Here is a 17,316-nt window from a genome sequence, read left to right as displayed (position 1 = left end):
AGAGCTTTGTGCTAAGCTTTGGCAGTGGAATTGGTCAAGTCCAGTCCTTGTGTTAGAGCAACTGTAGGAACAGCAATCCAGCCAATTTTAGAGAAGTCTGCTTCAAGACCAAATCTCCATATCTCTGCCTCTGCCCAAAGCCAAAGACTACTTCTAAAACTGCTTGGGTATGTCAGAGCTGACAGTCTGAATGTCACTTTAGAAGTGGAGAGCAAGTCTACTTCTGCTTCTTCAAAAAGCCACCACCTTTATTTCAAGGGGAAAGCATAGAGGACCACTCTGTTCATGTGTAGTTTGGAAAGACTAGTGGTCTCCAAGAAGTTCCAGAGATGAACTGAGTGGCTCTATTTGGTCTCAGCTTTTCAATACTTTATAACTCACTATCATACTGTACTGAGTATTTTCACATCAGCAATACAATTCTGTTGCTTGGTTTTATATGAATGTATGATGTTATCTCAGTCTGTCAAACAAGATGGAGTGAGAGTGTATTGATCTGGCAAATGCAGCCTCTTCTGCAGCGGATACCACAGGAAGTCAAGTCAATTACAATAAACACAGCACTGAAACAAAAAAAGGAGTTATCACATTAAGCCACTGCTACATGAAGCAACGCCTACTGTGATTTTTCTTTTTATTAACTGATGCTTCAGACGCTGCTGATCTCCTGCCAGAAGCTGCAGATGTGAAGACAGCTCTGTACAGGACTGATCACACCCTAAATGCTTCAGAGACAACTGAGCTCCATATGTCCCACTCTTAGAAGGCTGCATGTGTTTATACATCTTAAGAGTGAAAGTTCAAACAAGCAGAAGTGAAGCAGCCCACAAACTTTCTGAGCAGCCTGATTAAACCCTCCAGATGTGATCTACATGATCAAACATTCTCTCATCTACAGGATTCCTGTCTCAGTGTGCAAAGGAGATAATGCTGCTATAATGAAACTGCATTTTTGTGTCTTCTAGAGGGGAACTCCTCCCCCCAGTCGGAATTTATTTCAACCACAGGCTCCTCATGCTGTTTCAGGTATGAATACCCATCTCTTCACTAACCTGACCAGCCCATGACAGCAACATTAATCCATTTGTGAAAAGTTTGACTTAAGTTTTCCATTTTGCTTCCAAATGCTGTAATTTAGACTCTCAACAGTGTTCAAATGCTCTGTGCTGCAGCAACTCACTCTGCTGGTTACATTCATTCTAGCTCCAAGTGAACAGAAATTCTGCTGGTGGCCTTGCCTCACCTCAGTACTAGCATGTCCTGCATGCAGAACTCAGAGGCTGCACAAAAGTAAGCGTACACGATCCTTTAATTGAAGGCTGTACCAAGAATTAAATCATGGTGTAAGGAAACTAAAAAGATAGGAAGTGTCAGTATTAAACTGCACCGCCAATCCCATTTTACTTTTTATTTCAGTTAAGCATTAATCTAAAAGCTATCACAGCATCACAAGTCAGTGAAGGGAACTTCTCAATCCCTGGGCTAACCATCTACCACAGCACTCTGTGACCGCTGTGAGCTGGTAGGTCACCACGATGTACCATTTCCAGCACTTAAAAACGCAATTCAAATTTTGTTTGCACATTTTACACACATTTACTGATGGTGAGACTTGACCAAACTGGATTTCACTTCCAGTTTTCCCAGGAAAGGGGCTCTGTAACAAAGAAGTTGCTGCCTACTCTTCCGAGCATTTTTCCCTTGTGTACGTCTACAAGAGGTAACTCCCAAATGCTCTACATTCAGGTCTTCTTTCCTTTTCTGTCCATACTCAACAACCCTCGGCCAACTACAGCACCTAGTCCCTACCTTCATTTCCCTCATCAGATTCCCCTTCTCCATCCACGTACTCCAAAATTCCTGGCCCAGTTTTCTTTAAAACCACATTTTTAGGTCAAGGTCAGCTGCTTCAGATTTACTCTTTCTTAATGCAGCTTCTTCCTCACTGCATTTGATTTGAAAATTTTCCTTTAAAGACAACTGGCTCCATGTTCACAGCTCCTCCACCCAGTCTCACTCAGCTGAATCAGGGATCCCAAAGATTTTTCTAGTTACCCTGGAGTGAAGCACATCAAGTATCACCTGAAGATGACTCAGGTCACGATAAACAGTGAACACAGCACATTTATCACCAGCTGTATGGCTGCAAGAGGAAGTTTGGTCACACAATAGATACCAAGAGCAGGAGAACTAAGAGGCTCAAGCATGTGGCCAAGTTGGATCTTCATAAAAACAGCTGTTATGATAGAACTATAAAACTTCTCAGTTCTTTTTCACCTTCTAAATGTTCTCATCACATTCTACCACCATATGCAGACCTCCTCTACCTCTCCCTTTAGTAGATGGCATTGTTATTTACTCCTAATGGAGCAAACATTTTCTTCAAGTCTTAAACTTAGTTGAGATTAATTTTCACCTCATCAGGCATCCAAGTCCATGTATTAAAGTCCATTACTTCACAAATGTTTCTGAATGCCTAAAATGAAGCAAACTATATCTCAACAATCATCTTCTACCTTCAAACAAACCAGGAGGTGTTATGTGTACGATTCAGAAACATAACCCAGAATGAACAACCTTGCACCTTGATACACTGAGCTGACAATTTTCATGGTTACTACCATTGGATTGATTAATTCAATAGAAGATTTACTGTTTATTTCCCCAGCATGTAACAAGAGAGCCAAACTCTGAACTTATCCACTGTAATTCTGTTGCATTCCAACAATATCCTGTTTGATCCCAGAACAAAATCACTTTTAAGGACTGTTTTTGTTCAAGTGCTTTCCCTTCCCTAAGAATGACCTAAGTTAGACCAATGATGTAAAAACAAACACCACAAACTACTTTTCTACAGCAGCTTCTATTGAAAACAACTAATTCTGTTGTACTAGATGGTGTTAGCACTTTGATAACCACTGTGTAAGTAGGACATTATGCACAAATGGACCATGCCAGCAAAAAGAAAAGCTTTCAACATACTTTCAGAGGGCCAAACATAACTAATCACTAACAAATCACTACTTTCAATGCACAAGATGTATCTTGTTTACCAAGGAGAAGCTTGGTAAAACAAACTCCAAATAGCTCTTAGATTTCTAAATTTTATTTTTACACTTCTGGGGGAAAAACAGCCCTCCTGAAACTACAATGAAAGCATCCTCAATGGATTACTTGGACAGTCTTACCAGCTAGTCTCTCCTCTGCCTTAATCCCACCTAACCTATGAGCTCTTCTCTATCCTCCAAAGTATGTTAGTGCTGCTTACTGCAGCCTCGGCCTAAATGGACACGAGGAGAATGCTCCCAACAATTCAAATGTACAAGCTTCACAAGTTCTCCAGCTATTTTCTGCTTCTTAACCCTTATTTAAATATACTTCAGCATAACATTACTTAGACTTGTAGAACTACCGCATAGCATAAATGCTGTAAAATGTTCTAATGCAGCATCTCTTCAAAAGATTTGATGAGAAGCAAACCCACCAACAGAAGTTCAGTATTTTCTGTTTCAGCAAGAGGGAAGAAATGTACTTGAAATTGACTGTCTTCAAGTAAAGAAACAGTTATTACCAAATCCAGACATGGGCAAACGCACTATGATCTGCAGGACTTCATAAACTTCCCATTAAGACACATAGAGCAGACCTTTTGGTGCACAAGAATCTATTTTTCTGTTTTTATGAACACTTTAGGTTATCCTTAATCACTAATATCTTTATTTGCTTGTATCTTTATCTGCTTGTATTAGCAAGAAAAATAATGAAGTAGCCTATACCTTCCCCCTAAACCCTACCTACATCCAAAACTGCATTACAATTGGAATTTCTTGACTTGCCTCACAATAAAACACCAGTTAGAAGTTGCCACATCCTTTAAAAATGGGTGTGTGCTTGAGCTTAGATTTTTCCCTTTACAGTTATTATGCACTAAGTAATAAATTGCATTCAGTGACCAGAAAGGTGCATTCGCCAGTAGATTTATCTCTTCATTTTGTTGGGACACCATCAAAGTTTACTCCTACACTACCCCTCTGACAAATGTTTCTTTTAGCAGCATCACTCCGTTGTGAGAGCAGGAAAAGAAGTACTCACGTTGTTGGTTTCTTTTGTCACTGGCATTTTTCAAAGGAAGGCACACAGGACAGTCGTGCCGAGTACAATTCTTCCAGTGGGAGATGATTTGTCTTGAAGATGCACAATGAGCAACTGCAACAAGGAAAAGCAATTGACTTAAGGCTGCTCCTTGGTTACCTGATTTTGAATTAAATAATCTCATTTTTTAGAGTAACTCTTCCCTCCATTTCATAAGCAATACCATACATAGAACTGAACTGCTGTTCAATTCCCAAAACTGAATTGTTTTGGGATTTACCAATAATGCCACAAAACAAATGAATACTTCAAGACAAAGAAATAGTGGCTATTACTTTCATTACATAGCACAGGTGATGAAAAAGATGCTTACAAGGTGTCCCAGGTTGAGATTATAGGGTTAAAAAAAACCTTCTGGGGACTAGGAGATTGTTATTCAATCCCATAATTCTGCTATGTCTTTATAAACTCACAACAAGACCAGCTTCTTCTCCTTTCCTCCTCCTCTTGCCCTGTGTCTGACAGGAGCCACTTTATCAGGAAGAACATGTAAGCAGTAGGCCTGTTTTGGAGCCTCCAGAGGCTTGTTTAGGCCTCTTGAATGGTGGAGGAAGGAGGATTGGAGCACTGGGGAGCATTACATTTAGTTTTTGGGTTGGGGGAAAATTCAAGGAGGTTTGCCAGGGATGCAGTAATTACTTTGTAATATCTATCTCTGTATTTCTCTCTAAATATAGTTCTGTATTCTTTCTCCAATTTCATTTTAGAGCTTAATTTCTGTTGGCTATCTTTAAAAACCATGACACAAGGCTACACTGGCACTATCCTACTTCTAAAGGGCAAACATTGCCTCCTGTTTTCTAAACTGGTAAATGAAGAAAGATCAGAAATGGAAACTGGGCAAAGGTAACGAAGGGTTCTCAACAACTGGAATAGGCTCCCCAGGGAGCTGGTTGAATCCCCATCCCTGGAGATGTTTAAAGCACACACATACGTGGTGCTGAAGGACATGGTTTAGCACCAGCCTGGCACAGTTAGCTTAAGGTTTTAACTCAATAATCTCAAAGATGTTTTGAGACCAAAAATGATTCTGTGATTCTATGAAAAAGGGAACCACTGGCTAATTAAGGAACCCATTCTGGCACTCGTTTGTGGCAAGTGTGGGGACCTTCCTGACAAGAGGAACGCTGCTGACAAACAGCTAGGAAACCTTCCACAGCCCATTTGGGAAGAGCAGCCTCAGCCCCGTGCTCTTACCTTGGCAGGCCTTCCCAGCTTGACAGTGTGTCATGTGGTTGAGGACGTTCTTCATGGTTCGGCAGTGCGGCAGCGCGCAGGCCCGCACCTCCCCATTGGCTTGCTCCCGCCTCTGACACTTGTGGGCGTGAAGCAGCAGCACCAGCTGCTGCTGGATCAGTTTGCGCTTCTCTGGGTCCGCTGTTGGTCCAGTCGCCATCGCCTGCGTCGGTACAATCCCCACTTGTTGGACTTGGGTTTGCATCTGGGACTAAGAGAATAGAGAGCTCAGCATCACGTCTGCAAGTCTCAGTTCTGCTCTTAACCCTACGTAACAATTCGGGTGGTACAAGGCTGGTCGCCAGGCATGCTGTGCTGACTGGGGACGCTGGTCTGAGGAGCAGTCTCAAAAGGTTTCTATTCTAACCTCAGAACAGCAAAAATGTAGCAAGAGGTTCCTCTGTTAAGACACTTTAGAAACAACAGTTTAACGTGTCATACACAGCCTTCTGTTTATTAGATCACAACTCCAACAGGAGTGAGCTCCTACCACACTTGCAAGTGGAATTCAAGTCCGTTAGCATCATATTTTTCTGTTATAGATTTATATTATAGATTGGAGAGAGTCCAACAGAGAGCTATGAGTATGACTGGGGGTCTTGAACATCTCTCCTATGAAGAAAGCCCCTCTCCTATGAGGAAACTGGGGCTGTTTAGTCTGGAGAAGGCTGAGAGTGGATCTTATCAATGTCTACAAATACCTAAGGGGTGGGTGTCAAGATGAAGGTGCTAGGGTCTTGCCCTAATACTGGGCACACCTGAAAAGGAACAATAGATATGAGGTGGAACACTGAAGGTTCCACCTCAACATGAGGAGAAACTTCTCTACTCTAAGTGTGACAGAGCCCTGGAGCAGGCTGCCCAGAGAGGCTGTGGAGTCTCCTTTCCTGGAGGCTTTCAAAATCTTCCTGGATGCATTCATTGTGACCTACCCCAGGTGATTGTGCTCTAGCATGGGGGTTGGATTGGATGATCCCTAGACGTCCCTTCCAACTCCTAACACTCTATGACTTTATATACTTCATTTTTACTTTCTTGTCCCCCCAAAAAAGAGGAATCCAGTGGGAGAAGACAGTCAAAACTGTGTCTCTATAGATTGCAGTACAAGTCCTAAATCTCCTCACCAGTGCTGATATTCCTGTCATATAGAAAATTCCCAGGTGAAATGCATACAGTTTTCTCCCAGAAAAGGCCATCTTGGTCTGGGCTGCATTCAGTTACCAGGCTAGATTAGCTTGCAAACTCTGCTGTTTTATTTCCAGCATCCATTCTTTATGGACATGATTCTGAACTAGTGCCTGAGCTCTGCCTAATGGAGCTATCTGTATCCACTGATACCTTCGGTCTAAGGCTCAGCTCACAGCAGTGCAGAAGAGAAACTGCCTCCTTAACCTCTGATTTCTTCAGCACAGATTTAGCTTTCCTACCATCATCCTAAACCTTTGAAGGACAACAAACGTAGGAACCCAGTTTTCCAAACTAAACCCATTTACAGCCTGCAACAACTCCACTAGCAGGAAACACTCAACTGCAAAAGCGCTTAGTTCCCTGTGATTTGCAGCCTGAATTCAGCTCATGGACACACATGAAACTGTCCCAAGAATCACTTTGATTATGCACTGTAAAAACAGGGTATGATGGAACAGCTCACCAATCTCCCAGCTACCTAAGGAAAATCAGCCATTAAAAACACTTATACATGAAATATAGGAAGAACAGGATTACAGTGGGGAGATAACAGAGGAAATAGTTCAGTGCTGATCAAAGTCTGCTTAATACATTTAAGAACAATCACAAGTGACAGAACACAGTTTGTAGCCTGCTCTGCTTTTGACCTCCGAGAAGGATTCCCCAGAAAATTACACAACATTCAAAACAGAGAACATAGCAGCAAACCCCCTCATTTTCTTAGGTCAACAAACGGATCCCTGGCACAGGTTCCCACTACTTTGTCCTCAGCTTTGCTGCCAGCACATCATGTTTTAAAGAGTTAGTTTTTCTGATGGGGAATGAAGCACACAAAATCAAATAGAAAACCAGTATTTGATGGAGGAGGTGGGGACTCTGCCACTGATAATGATTAAACAAAGAGGAATTGTTGCATCTGTTTGTCTTGCAAGAGCAATAAAGGAGGGTGAAAGAAACCCATTCACTTATGCTCCCAGTGCATGCAGCTAAAATCAAGTCTTCCACGTCTTCTGTGAACAAATGCTCAGGAGCAGACAGGTTTTGCCAAAATGATGCTTGGGTCACAAATAGGAAACATAATTGTTCAGCCAATCTGCAGAAAAATACAGAGACTGTGACAAAGAAAATCTTGTTGGAAGTGATGTTTTCATCCCAGTCAATAAACTGTTTCCCAAGACAAAGTTCTCCTTTTGTTACTACCCTACCACTTAACAGACATGACTACAGCTGTATCAGCACAGATACACTGACCCGAAAGGATTTCTTGAAGATTAATTAACATAAAAGCAGGATTGTGGAGTATCAGCAGGTAGAACAAGCAGGCTTGGTTCAGGCGGCAGTATCTGCAGGTAGGCCCAAAAAAAGAAGGCAGAATTTCTATTTCCTAAGCTCAACACTGTTGTGTTGGTCACTTCTCAACTGTGCAAAATCCTAAACCTGCAAATATAACAAAAGATTTCTCCACCATCTAGCTCTAGCTTACTTTCAGGACTGCTGACTGAGGAAGCTGACCTCTTCCCTGTTAGTTTGTGTATTAAGAACAGTGGCCTGGAGGACCAGTTGGGCGTGGAGATGTGCTGGTGCACCACAGGCACATCAAAGGTGTGTAAATCCTCCATCAGCCATAGTAATCATTTCACTCCAGAACGAGCAGGAGGCTTCCTGCTGCTTCACCTGAATGACTAACAATTTTCTTGATGAAGTAGGAGATTCAGACACTTCTACCCCCACAATTAAAGTAAATGTTTCAATGGACAGATACACAAAGTAAAAAAGAGTTTTACTTCTCTTTACTACCTTGCTGAGCTCCATCACAAGTAGCACAGATAGAGCAGGGGGTTGAAGTCTGCTACAAGCTCCAATACAGAGAACAGCTTCACTAACCAGTCTTCTGGAAGCAGAGTAATATGAAAATTCTATGGTGTAAAGCAGCTACTATCACTTAAAATTATGGAAACTGGAGAAGAAGAAAAGGCTCCAGGAAGACCTTCTAGTGGCCTTTCAGGACTAAAAAGGGCCATTCTGAAAGATGGAGGCAGGATAAAGGTTGATGGACTTGAACTAAAAGAGAGAGATTCAGACTAGAGAGAAAGATGAGGGACAGGATGGTGAGATCCTGTCCCAGGTTACCAGAGAGGCTGCAGATGTCCCAGCCCTGAAATCTTTGCAGGTCAGACTGTTTGGGGATCTGAGCAATCTTCTCTAGTTGCAGATGTCTCTGCCGACTGCAGAGGGGTGGCCTAGATGAGCTTTAAAGGTCCATTCCAACCCAGCCTATGATTCTATGATTTTATATCTTCGTACAGGAAGTCAGTTCTGTTCTGTCCCTCCTGTGCTTCTGGGCAGCACAGGCACACAAGTATCTCACCTTCCTGGACTTGGATGGACACAAAAATCCCTGGTGGTTTTACTTTACTGAGATGACCAGTAATCCTCCATGTTTTGATGGATTTATATTCAAAAGCACTCACCATCATCTGCCAAGATTAAACACTATGTACCTCTTCTTATCAACGCAGGCACCGGTTTCAACAGCACAGATAATCTTTCCACAGGTCTAACAGCCCAAGAGAGATCCCAGTCCCAGCTTAGCTTCCATGCACCATTTTTTATGCTTTCAAAACACATTTCCTCTTCCATAGTTCCTTTTTATTTCCACAGTTTTCCCCTCTCTCTGATAACAGAATGCTACTTTCTGGAATTGCTGTATTAGGAAAAAACCTGCACTTATAAAATGCTTTTTGGTTCTAGATGACAGATATGGTATCAAGAGTGGACCATAGTGAGATAATTAAAGAGTCCATTGCCACAAAGGATTAGTATTTTGATATAGTTGGGTGTTCTATAGACTTTCTCTTATGCAAACTAGAGGACAGGTAGCACTTTAGACTCACGGCTTCTCATTCTGTTGGTTATCATGGACTAGAACAAGGATGTTATTTACCAGTGACAGGGGATTTTGAACCTGTCATCTACATATCTACTTACATTATGGGCACATTCAATCTGTTTATTAACACTTGCAGAGAGCAAGGTTGCACCCTACCTTTCCTCACACCCAAGTAAGGTGAAACACACCCAAACCTCTTCAGTTTGCCTTCAGTCACAGGCTGAAGGTGTGATCTTGAGGGTCCCTTTCAGCAAGGGGTAGTGAGCATGAAGTGGATATAGGCATGAACCGTACATCTCAAATTGATTAGCAACACTTCTATCTGAATTAAGTATTCACAGTGTGATCAACTCTAATCATGTACCCTGCACATTTACATTAAGATTGAAGCAAGTCTCTCCTGCAAACAGAACTGCAGGAACTCTCCAGCAAGCATTAAGCTGGCTGTGAACAACCCAGGAACCACTGTTGTGTCACAAAACTGCAGCGAGAGCTCAAGTGGCAGCTGTATGTTGGCATCAAAGAAGGAGCGCAGTCACTTAATGAACTGCAGCTTTTCCCAGTAACTCCAGAGCTTCACTGAGAAAATAACACAGAACTAGTTTGCTCTCCTTGCAATTCACTCTGATATTCTGCACGTTGATGGTAGTTTCTCTGGTTCTACCTACCAGTCACTGTAAAGAGGCATGATCTGAACAGCTTGGTTCTACCCATACAGGAAGAATCCTTCTGACTCCCAGAATCTGAAGGTCTGCTTTGGTTCACTCGAATACGCTGACACTGTGCAAGGACTACAAGCACAAGTGCTCACGTTTCTACTCAATAACCCCACAACGTTGCATTTTCTCATCTAAGTGGAAGAAGGAATCAGAATCTGCATGAGACAGAAGATTTAAGAGACAGAAAAAAGGCTCCCTGAACTGTGCACAGCCTCTTAGTAGCACCAACCTGGGAGCTTGCAATGAAGCTACAAATGAGAGGAAATGGAAGGTGATTCTTGCAGCTCCCACATTCAAAGTTAACACGATACATAGTCTTAACATGAAGAGTATGTTCAGAGTCCAAGATCTACTTTCAGAGCTTTGGCACTGACATGGTTACATGCAGAGTCTTCACATTCAGAGAAGTATTTTCATCTTCCAGCTTCCACTTACCACAATGGAGTATAACTTCCACCTCGGAAGCCGGTACTGGGGAGTGAGCTTCACAAGCCCAAGCCCATGGCAAGCACAAAAGAGAAGGCTCCTACAGTCACTCCATAGAAGGAACTTGAATAATTGGCCTTAGAGGGGGTCCTCAATGCCCTTGGCTTTTAATCACCAGAACAGTTTTCTTCTAAACACAAGTCTCACTATCATACAGTTCACTACTGGGAATCAAGGCTGGATCACCATCGTTCTTAAGGATACACTCTTGGAGTTTTACTTTGATGTCTTTTTAAGCTTTCTTAGGAGAAGGACCAGTAAATGACAAGAAACACATAATGAAGTGTTTCAAAGCAACAAAAAGGAACAAAGCTTGACAGTGGAATCTATGGACAAAGTCCTTCTTTCACATGCAGGAAATTGCCTGAACAAAATGAAGAAAGCTTTGATGCACAATTTCCTAGGTGACAACACAGACTCAGGAGTGATCAATATTAAAAAAATCCTAATCTGTGGATAAGAGCCAAATGAGAAGTTTTAAGTTAAGGTATGGAGTACTTCAGCTCAGAAGTTGGAAGAGAGTAAGAATTGGCAATGGATATTCTCCACCACACACATTCCTGTCCAGAGGATGGGGCAGTAGAATGTGAACCAAAGCAGATCTTTTCCAGTTCCCTTTTGACAGCCTAGAACCATTATTAATGGAAGGTGCAAAAACCTGAACATTCCACTGTTCACAGAAATACACATTCACAGGATGAACTCCTGCACCAAGACACAACAGAGACGCCAGCTTTGCTCCCAACATAACAACAGAGTTTCTCTGGCACTAGACATTATCTGTTAGGTTTGTTTCCAGGTTTTCAAGAACTTTTCCTTTAGAAAACCATGCCAAAGCAACATGGATAAAAGTTTTTCTCAGCTGTTTCCTAGACTGCTGTTCCACTTTGAATCAAGTGAGATTCTCTTCAGAAAGAGGAGTGAGCACACCTGGGAAAGAGAAATCTTTGAGTGCAGGCTGTGGCAGGCACTGGAGAAGTGAGCACAGCAAACAGCAAGCCCACCAGAGACTGGAGAGACTGCTGCTGAGAGCAGCAAGCAAGCACACAGCATGCCTATGGGTTGACAGTCACAGACCTTTCCCAGAGTGAAAGAGAAGACTGTGCTGCTCAAGAAAAGAAAACCAAAGCAACCATCACTGGAAGGTTGAGAAAGCAAGCTGTAAGGACACCATATAAGATTTTTGTGAAGTTTTTGTTTTCTGGTCTCCAGGAATAAAATACAAATTGTCTTTTTTAAGAAGATACAGCTCTACTTGTTCTACCTGAACCTGGTCTTCCAGTTTAAAAGCTTTCCTCCTCTGTCAAGGAGGCCTGCAGTAAAACACACCTAAAACATCCTTATCACCCATTGTTTTCCTCTTTTCTGATCAACATTTGTTAATAAAGAAACCCAAAGGACAGAGTAACAAGGAAGAAAGCCACAGAAAACTCGAGATGCATTGTAATAAGAAAAATGGAACAAAAACACAGGAGAAGATGTGCTGCTCCAATCCTAAGTCACGAGAGCTCAGGAGAAACAATTCCCTTTGCTTCTAAAAAGTAATATTCTCTCAACTCCATCTGCTGGTTGTAAGGATAACTGTGAAACCAGGCTGGTGCCTGCAAGCCAAGCTTCACACAGTGTGCTCCTAACCCATGTAGAAATACCAGATTTACTGGTATGTCCACAAAGAAACCATCCATCAACGCCCCTGGAATATGCAGCTTCACAGACACTGCTCAGCTTCGGCAAGTTTGATGGAAAAGACTGACAGGGTACTCTCTGCTGAGAGCACATCCCAGCACCTGGGCACTTGGAAAACAAGCAGCTCCTGGTTTCTATACAGGCTGCCCACTGAGCTGAGTGCCAAAGTGAAGAGCACAGCTCACTTCCACCGGCCAGAGGCTCTGCATGATCTCACCGCAGCACAGCGCTGCCAAGCCTGCATCCGACGACTTCAGCGACGCTGAGTCTCTACAGCGTGTCACCAAACCCTCCAACAACACTAGAAGCAACATCTTTCTTTGCAAACAAGTCACCCACTCAAGATTTCAAGCTGCCCGTTCTGAAAGGACAACTGATTGTATGCTGCAGCAGTCAAATAGAACAATAGCTGATGTTGTATGGATTCACAAAACAAAACAAAAGTCAATCCAGCCGGCTAGCACTGAAAATTAATGCTGACCTTTTAATCATTTTAATACCATAAGGTTTGGTACTTCTTTCCTAATTAAGAGATTAGACTAAATGTGCTTCTCAGGATCTAGCATAAGGTCATTCTTGGAACAAGGGCTGAAGGTGCAATGAAATAGCACTTCGGCAATGCACTTCATCCTGGAGCCAAGGGAAGAGAGCTCATTTTGTTCTGCTTCTCATGTGCTGCAGCATAGGTTTACCTTGGCTGCCCATGGGAGGGCTTTGCCTGGCAGTGGTAAATCTGTCCCAAATGCTGACCAGGAGAAGTGGCATACACAATGATGCTCAGAATATCATGGATTAAGAACCATCCTCACCTTTCACTTTGCTTTTGCAAGCTTACAAAGAAAAGCCAAAGACTGAAAGGGGAGTTTTCAAACGCTTTGCTTTTCAGGACCATGGGCTCCTAAAGACAGCAGGTGCACTTTTCCACTTCCTTAGATATTCTTAGTGGTAGCCAAGATGTTTCATGTCATGCTGGAATGCTGCCTCAGTCGTGCCACATATAACCACTGTTTTCATTCACATGGGTTTGTCTCTCCCGTGAAGTTGTACTTTTGGGGCCATTTAAGATAAGGACAGTAATGACGGCTGCTTTTGCAAGATATGTGGTTCCAATCACCTCACAAAACCCCCTGGAGGTCCCTTTAAAGATATGTACTTGGTTCTTCACTTACTGTAGGAGATGGAAGTCTGAACTGATCCTCCACATGCTCAGTTTTGACAGAGGCTACCAAAACATTACACCCTTTGCCACCTCACTCCTGCCTCCTTCAGCAAACAGGGTATCTCACAGCTCTAACAGACCATGCACAAAGCCAGACACACAAAATGAAACTCCCATCTCTAGGGACGTAGCAAATGAAGAGATTGCAGCAAGACACCATGATGCAATAGGTCAAACACTGCCCTGCTCTGGAGAGCTGCCACTGTCACAAGCAACTTTTCACAAGTGCCACTTGGGACAGATTGTAGCTGCCCAGTACGGGACAGAGACATCACCTCCATGAGTTACAGGAGCACATGTTTAACCCACGTGAACGTCATTTTACCTTTAGATAATGTCTTCACACATCAAATGAGGAAGGCTTTAGTAAGCCAGATCCTACAAACCTCAAGTTCAGAGCCAGCAGGCTTCAGTCTCTTTGTGCCTTTCAGTCCCTGGTTTAAATCTGGGGTCTAGAGAGGTTCTCCTCCCCACTCTGCCCTGGTGAGACCACACCTGGAATACTGTATCCAGTTTTGGGCTCCCTGGTTCAAGAGAGACAGGTATCTGGTGGAGACAGTCCAAAAGAGCACTACAGGATGACAAGGGGACTTGAACATCTCTCCTATGAAGAAAGACTGAGACCTGGAGCTGTTTAGGCTGGAGAAGAGAAGGCTGAAAGGGGATCTTTCTAATGTCTATAAATGTCTGAGGGGTGGGCATCAAGATGAACATGCCAGACTCTTCTCAGTGGTGCCCAATGATAGGACAAGGAACAATGGGTACGAGCTAGAACCCAGGAGGCTCAACCTCAACAGAGGGAGAAACCTCATTAGTGCAAAGGTGCTGGAGCCCTGGACCAGGCTGCTCAGAGAGATTGTGGAATCTCTTATCTGGAGACTTTCAAAACCCACATGGATGCATTTTGGTGTGGTCTGCCCTAGGTGATTCTGCTCTGGCAGGGAGGCTGGACTCGATCTCCAGAGGTCCCTTCTGATCCGTACCGTTCTGCGATTCTGTGATCTTTATCCCAGAAGGGCACTGTGAAAATTAACTAATCCAAGGTATATGCACGCTCCAGGGATGACTGCCACAGAAAAGAGCTCTTGGAAAGGACTATCTGAATCAAATATATTAGTACATACAGTCAACAAGCTTCACAGCTACACAGCAAAACCAACCAAATGTTGACTATATGCTCTTTCAGAGGGCACTGCTGATGTTATACACAGCAGGAAGCAAATCCCCACGGAAGGACCAGTTCTGGCCATGCAGTTACTATTACCAAATAATTACACTGCTGCCAAGGAAAGGTTAACATTTAACAAGTCTGACATTTCCTTTCAAATTCTTGCCTTTGCAACACTAAAACATTTTGATGGAAACTTCAGTTCTTAAAAGATGGAAATTCCATCTCCGTCAGGGCCACAATCAGATGCTAAGCCCCACATGAGCCATATGCAGGGTTGAGACTTTCTGGCTTGACATTGCCTGAAATGTCTATTACTGGCTATACTGGCTTCAGGACAAAGATACATTGGGACATACATAGCTTTTGACACCTGAGAAACAAAGAAAGATGGCTCTGATTGTTCTCTCAGAAGACAACTGGTATCTGACATCTTAAAGAAACTGCAATTCACATCATTAGGGAAGCAAGCTCCCTTACTTTCCTCCATCTCTTGGACAATACAGGAGAGAAGAAACAGGAAGTTTGTTTTTTTAACTCCTCCCCACCACTAGGCAAGCTTTGATGGTAAAAGCCTTCTTTATTCCACCTGAATATTTGCCATTATATCCTGTACTACTGAGAACATTAAGATTTATGCTTCCCAAAACCTGACATTCAAATGAGCACAAAATTAGGCTTCAGAACGAGCCAGCCTCTGAGATGAATCCAGCACTTTGGGCAGATTTGTAAGTTCTCTGTAGAATCAGAAAAGAAAAATAATTTTTCTCAACAAACCCAAATTTAAAAACAAAATTAGCAGAGTTGTGGAGAAAATTGTCCTTTAGAAATATTCTGCACAAGTTCAAGTGGTACTCTGAACATGGGCACAGGATCCCAGCACAGTGTGGGGTTGGAATGGTCCTCTGGAGATCATCCACTCCAATTCCTGTGCTAAAGCAGGGCACCCACAACAGCTTGCCCAGGATCACAATAGCCACCTGGGTTTGGAACCTCTTTAGAGAAAGAGACTCCACAACCTCTCCAGGAAGCCTGCTCCAGGGCTTCAGAACTCTCATACTAAACAAGTTTCTCCTCCTCTTCAGATGGAATCTCCTGGATTGCAGTTTGTACCTGGTTGGCCCTTGTCCTGTAACTGGGCACCACTGACAAGAGTCTGGCCTCATCCTGGCCTGCATCAGGAACAGTGTGGCCAGTAGGACAAGGGAGGTTATTCTTCCCCTGTACTCAGCACTGGTCAGGCCACACCTTGAGTGCTGTGTCCAGTTCTGGGCCCCTCAATTCAAGAAAGATGTTGAGGTGCTGGAGCATGTCCAGAGAAGTGCAACAAAGCTGTGAGGGGCCTGGAACACAAACCCTATGAGGAGAGGCTGAGGGAGCTGGGGGTGTGCAGCCTGGAGAAGAGGAGGCTCAAGGGTGATCTTATTACTGTCTACAACTACCTGAAGGGACATTGTAGCCAGGTGGGGGGTGGCCTCTTCTCCCAGGCAACCAGCAATAGAACAAGGGGACACAGTCTCAAGTTGTGCCGGGGTAGGTATAGGCTGGATGTTAGGAGGAAGTTCTTCACAGAGAGAGTGATTTCCCATTGGAATGGGCTGCCCAGGGAGGTGGTGGAGGCACCGTCCCTGGATGTCTTCAAGAAAAGACTGGATGAGGCACTTGGTGCCATGGTCTAGTTGACTGGATAGGGCTGGGTGCTAGGTTGGACTGGATGATCTTGGAGGTCTCTTCCAACCTGATTGATTCTATGATTCTCTTGTCCCCTAGCCTTTACTTCTTGCTGAGCATTGAGTAGATTGCCTCTGGGGCTGCTCTTCTCCAGGCTCAGCCCCAGGGCTCTCAGCCTTTCCTCCTCACAGAGGAGGAGCACCTTTGGAGACTCCACTGGACTCTCTCCAGTAGTTCCCTGTCTTTCTTGAACTCAGGGGCCCAGAACCAGACCAAGGACTCCAGATGTGGCCTAACCACAGATAAGATGTGGATGAGAACTTCCCTTGATCTGCTGCACTCTTAATACATGCCACAATACTACTGCCCTTCTTTGGTCAAAAGAACATGCTGCTTGACAAACATGTTCTTACTCCTAGTCACCAGCTTCTTCATGTAGTCATAAGCAGTAAATGACAGCTGATATAAAACAAAGAGGAAAATGAAGACGTGGTCCTCCAAAAATCATTAGGAAAGAGGGAGTTTATTACATCCTGTTCCTTCTCAAACACAGCCTTATAAGTGACAGGCAGGTAGCACACTCGCCAATGGAAGGACAAGCATTGCTTGTGCCAAAAAATAGCTGCTTTCCTAGTTAATTTTAAAAATAAGTAATTTACATCTTATGGAAGGTTTTACAAGTTTCTATAGTAACTGCTGTCACATATAAGAATATGAAATGCAACATGCTGGAGTCTCCATGGCAACACAAGCAGTTTGATTAAGACGCAGCCACATGAAGACAAACAGGAATATTTTGTTTTATTTCAGAAAGGGAACTCTAGTAAACAGAACACTACAAACTTGGGCAAGGTATCTTAATAAGAACTGTTCTCCTAAGTTTGTGAGCTGCAAGGCATGC

The 17,316-nt window shown here is 43.3% G+C and overlaps 1 protein-coding gene across 5 annotated transcripts in view; it reads right to left on the bottom strand.

Annotated features, from left to right (window-relative positions):
* Nucleotides 1-17,316, bottom strand: part of CREBBP (CREB binding protein) — a 99,920-nt gene that overhangs the window by 44,008 nt on the left and 38,596 nt on the right. For all 5 annotated transcript variants that reach the window (XM_064153409.1, XM_064153413.1, XM_064153410.1 and 2 more), the window contains 2 exons: nt 5,350-5,599; nt 4,093-4,206 (listed from right to left, as the gene is read on the bottom strand). In XM_064153409.1, coding sequence (XP_064009479.1) covers nt 4,093-4,206; nt 5,350-5,599 — 364 coding nt within the window. The remainder of the gene's footprint in view (nt 1-4,092; nt 4,207-5,349; nt 5,600-17,316) is intronic.

This window comes from Pogoniulus pusillus, chromosome 13 (genome assembly GCF_015220805.1).
Source record: "Pogoniulus pusillus isolate bPogPus1 chromosome 13, bPogPus1.pri, whole genome shotgun sequence".
Classification (NCBI taxonomy): domain Eukaryota; kingdom Metazoa; phylum Chordata; class Aves; order Piciformes; family Lybiidae; genus Pogoniulus; species Pogoniulus pusillus.
This window is presented reverse-complemented; position numbering and strand designations above follow the sequence as displayed.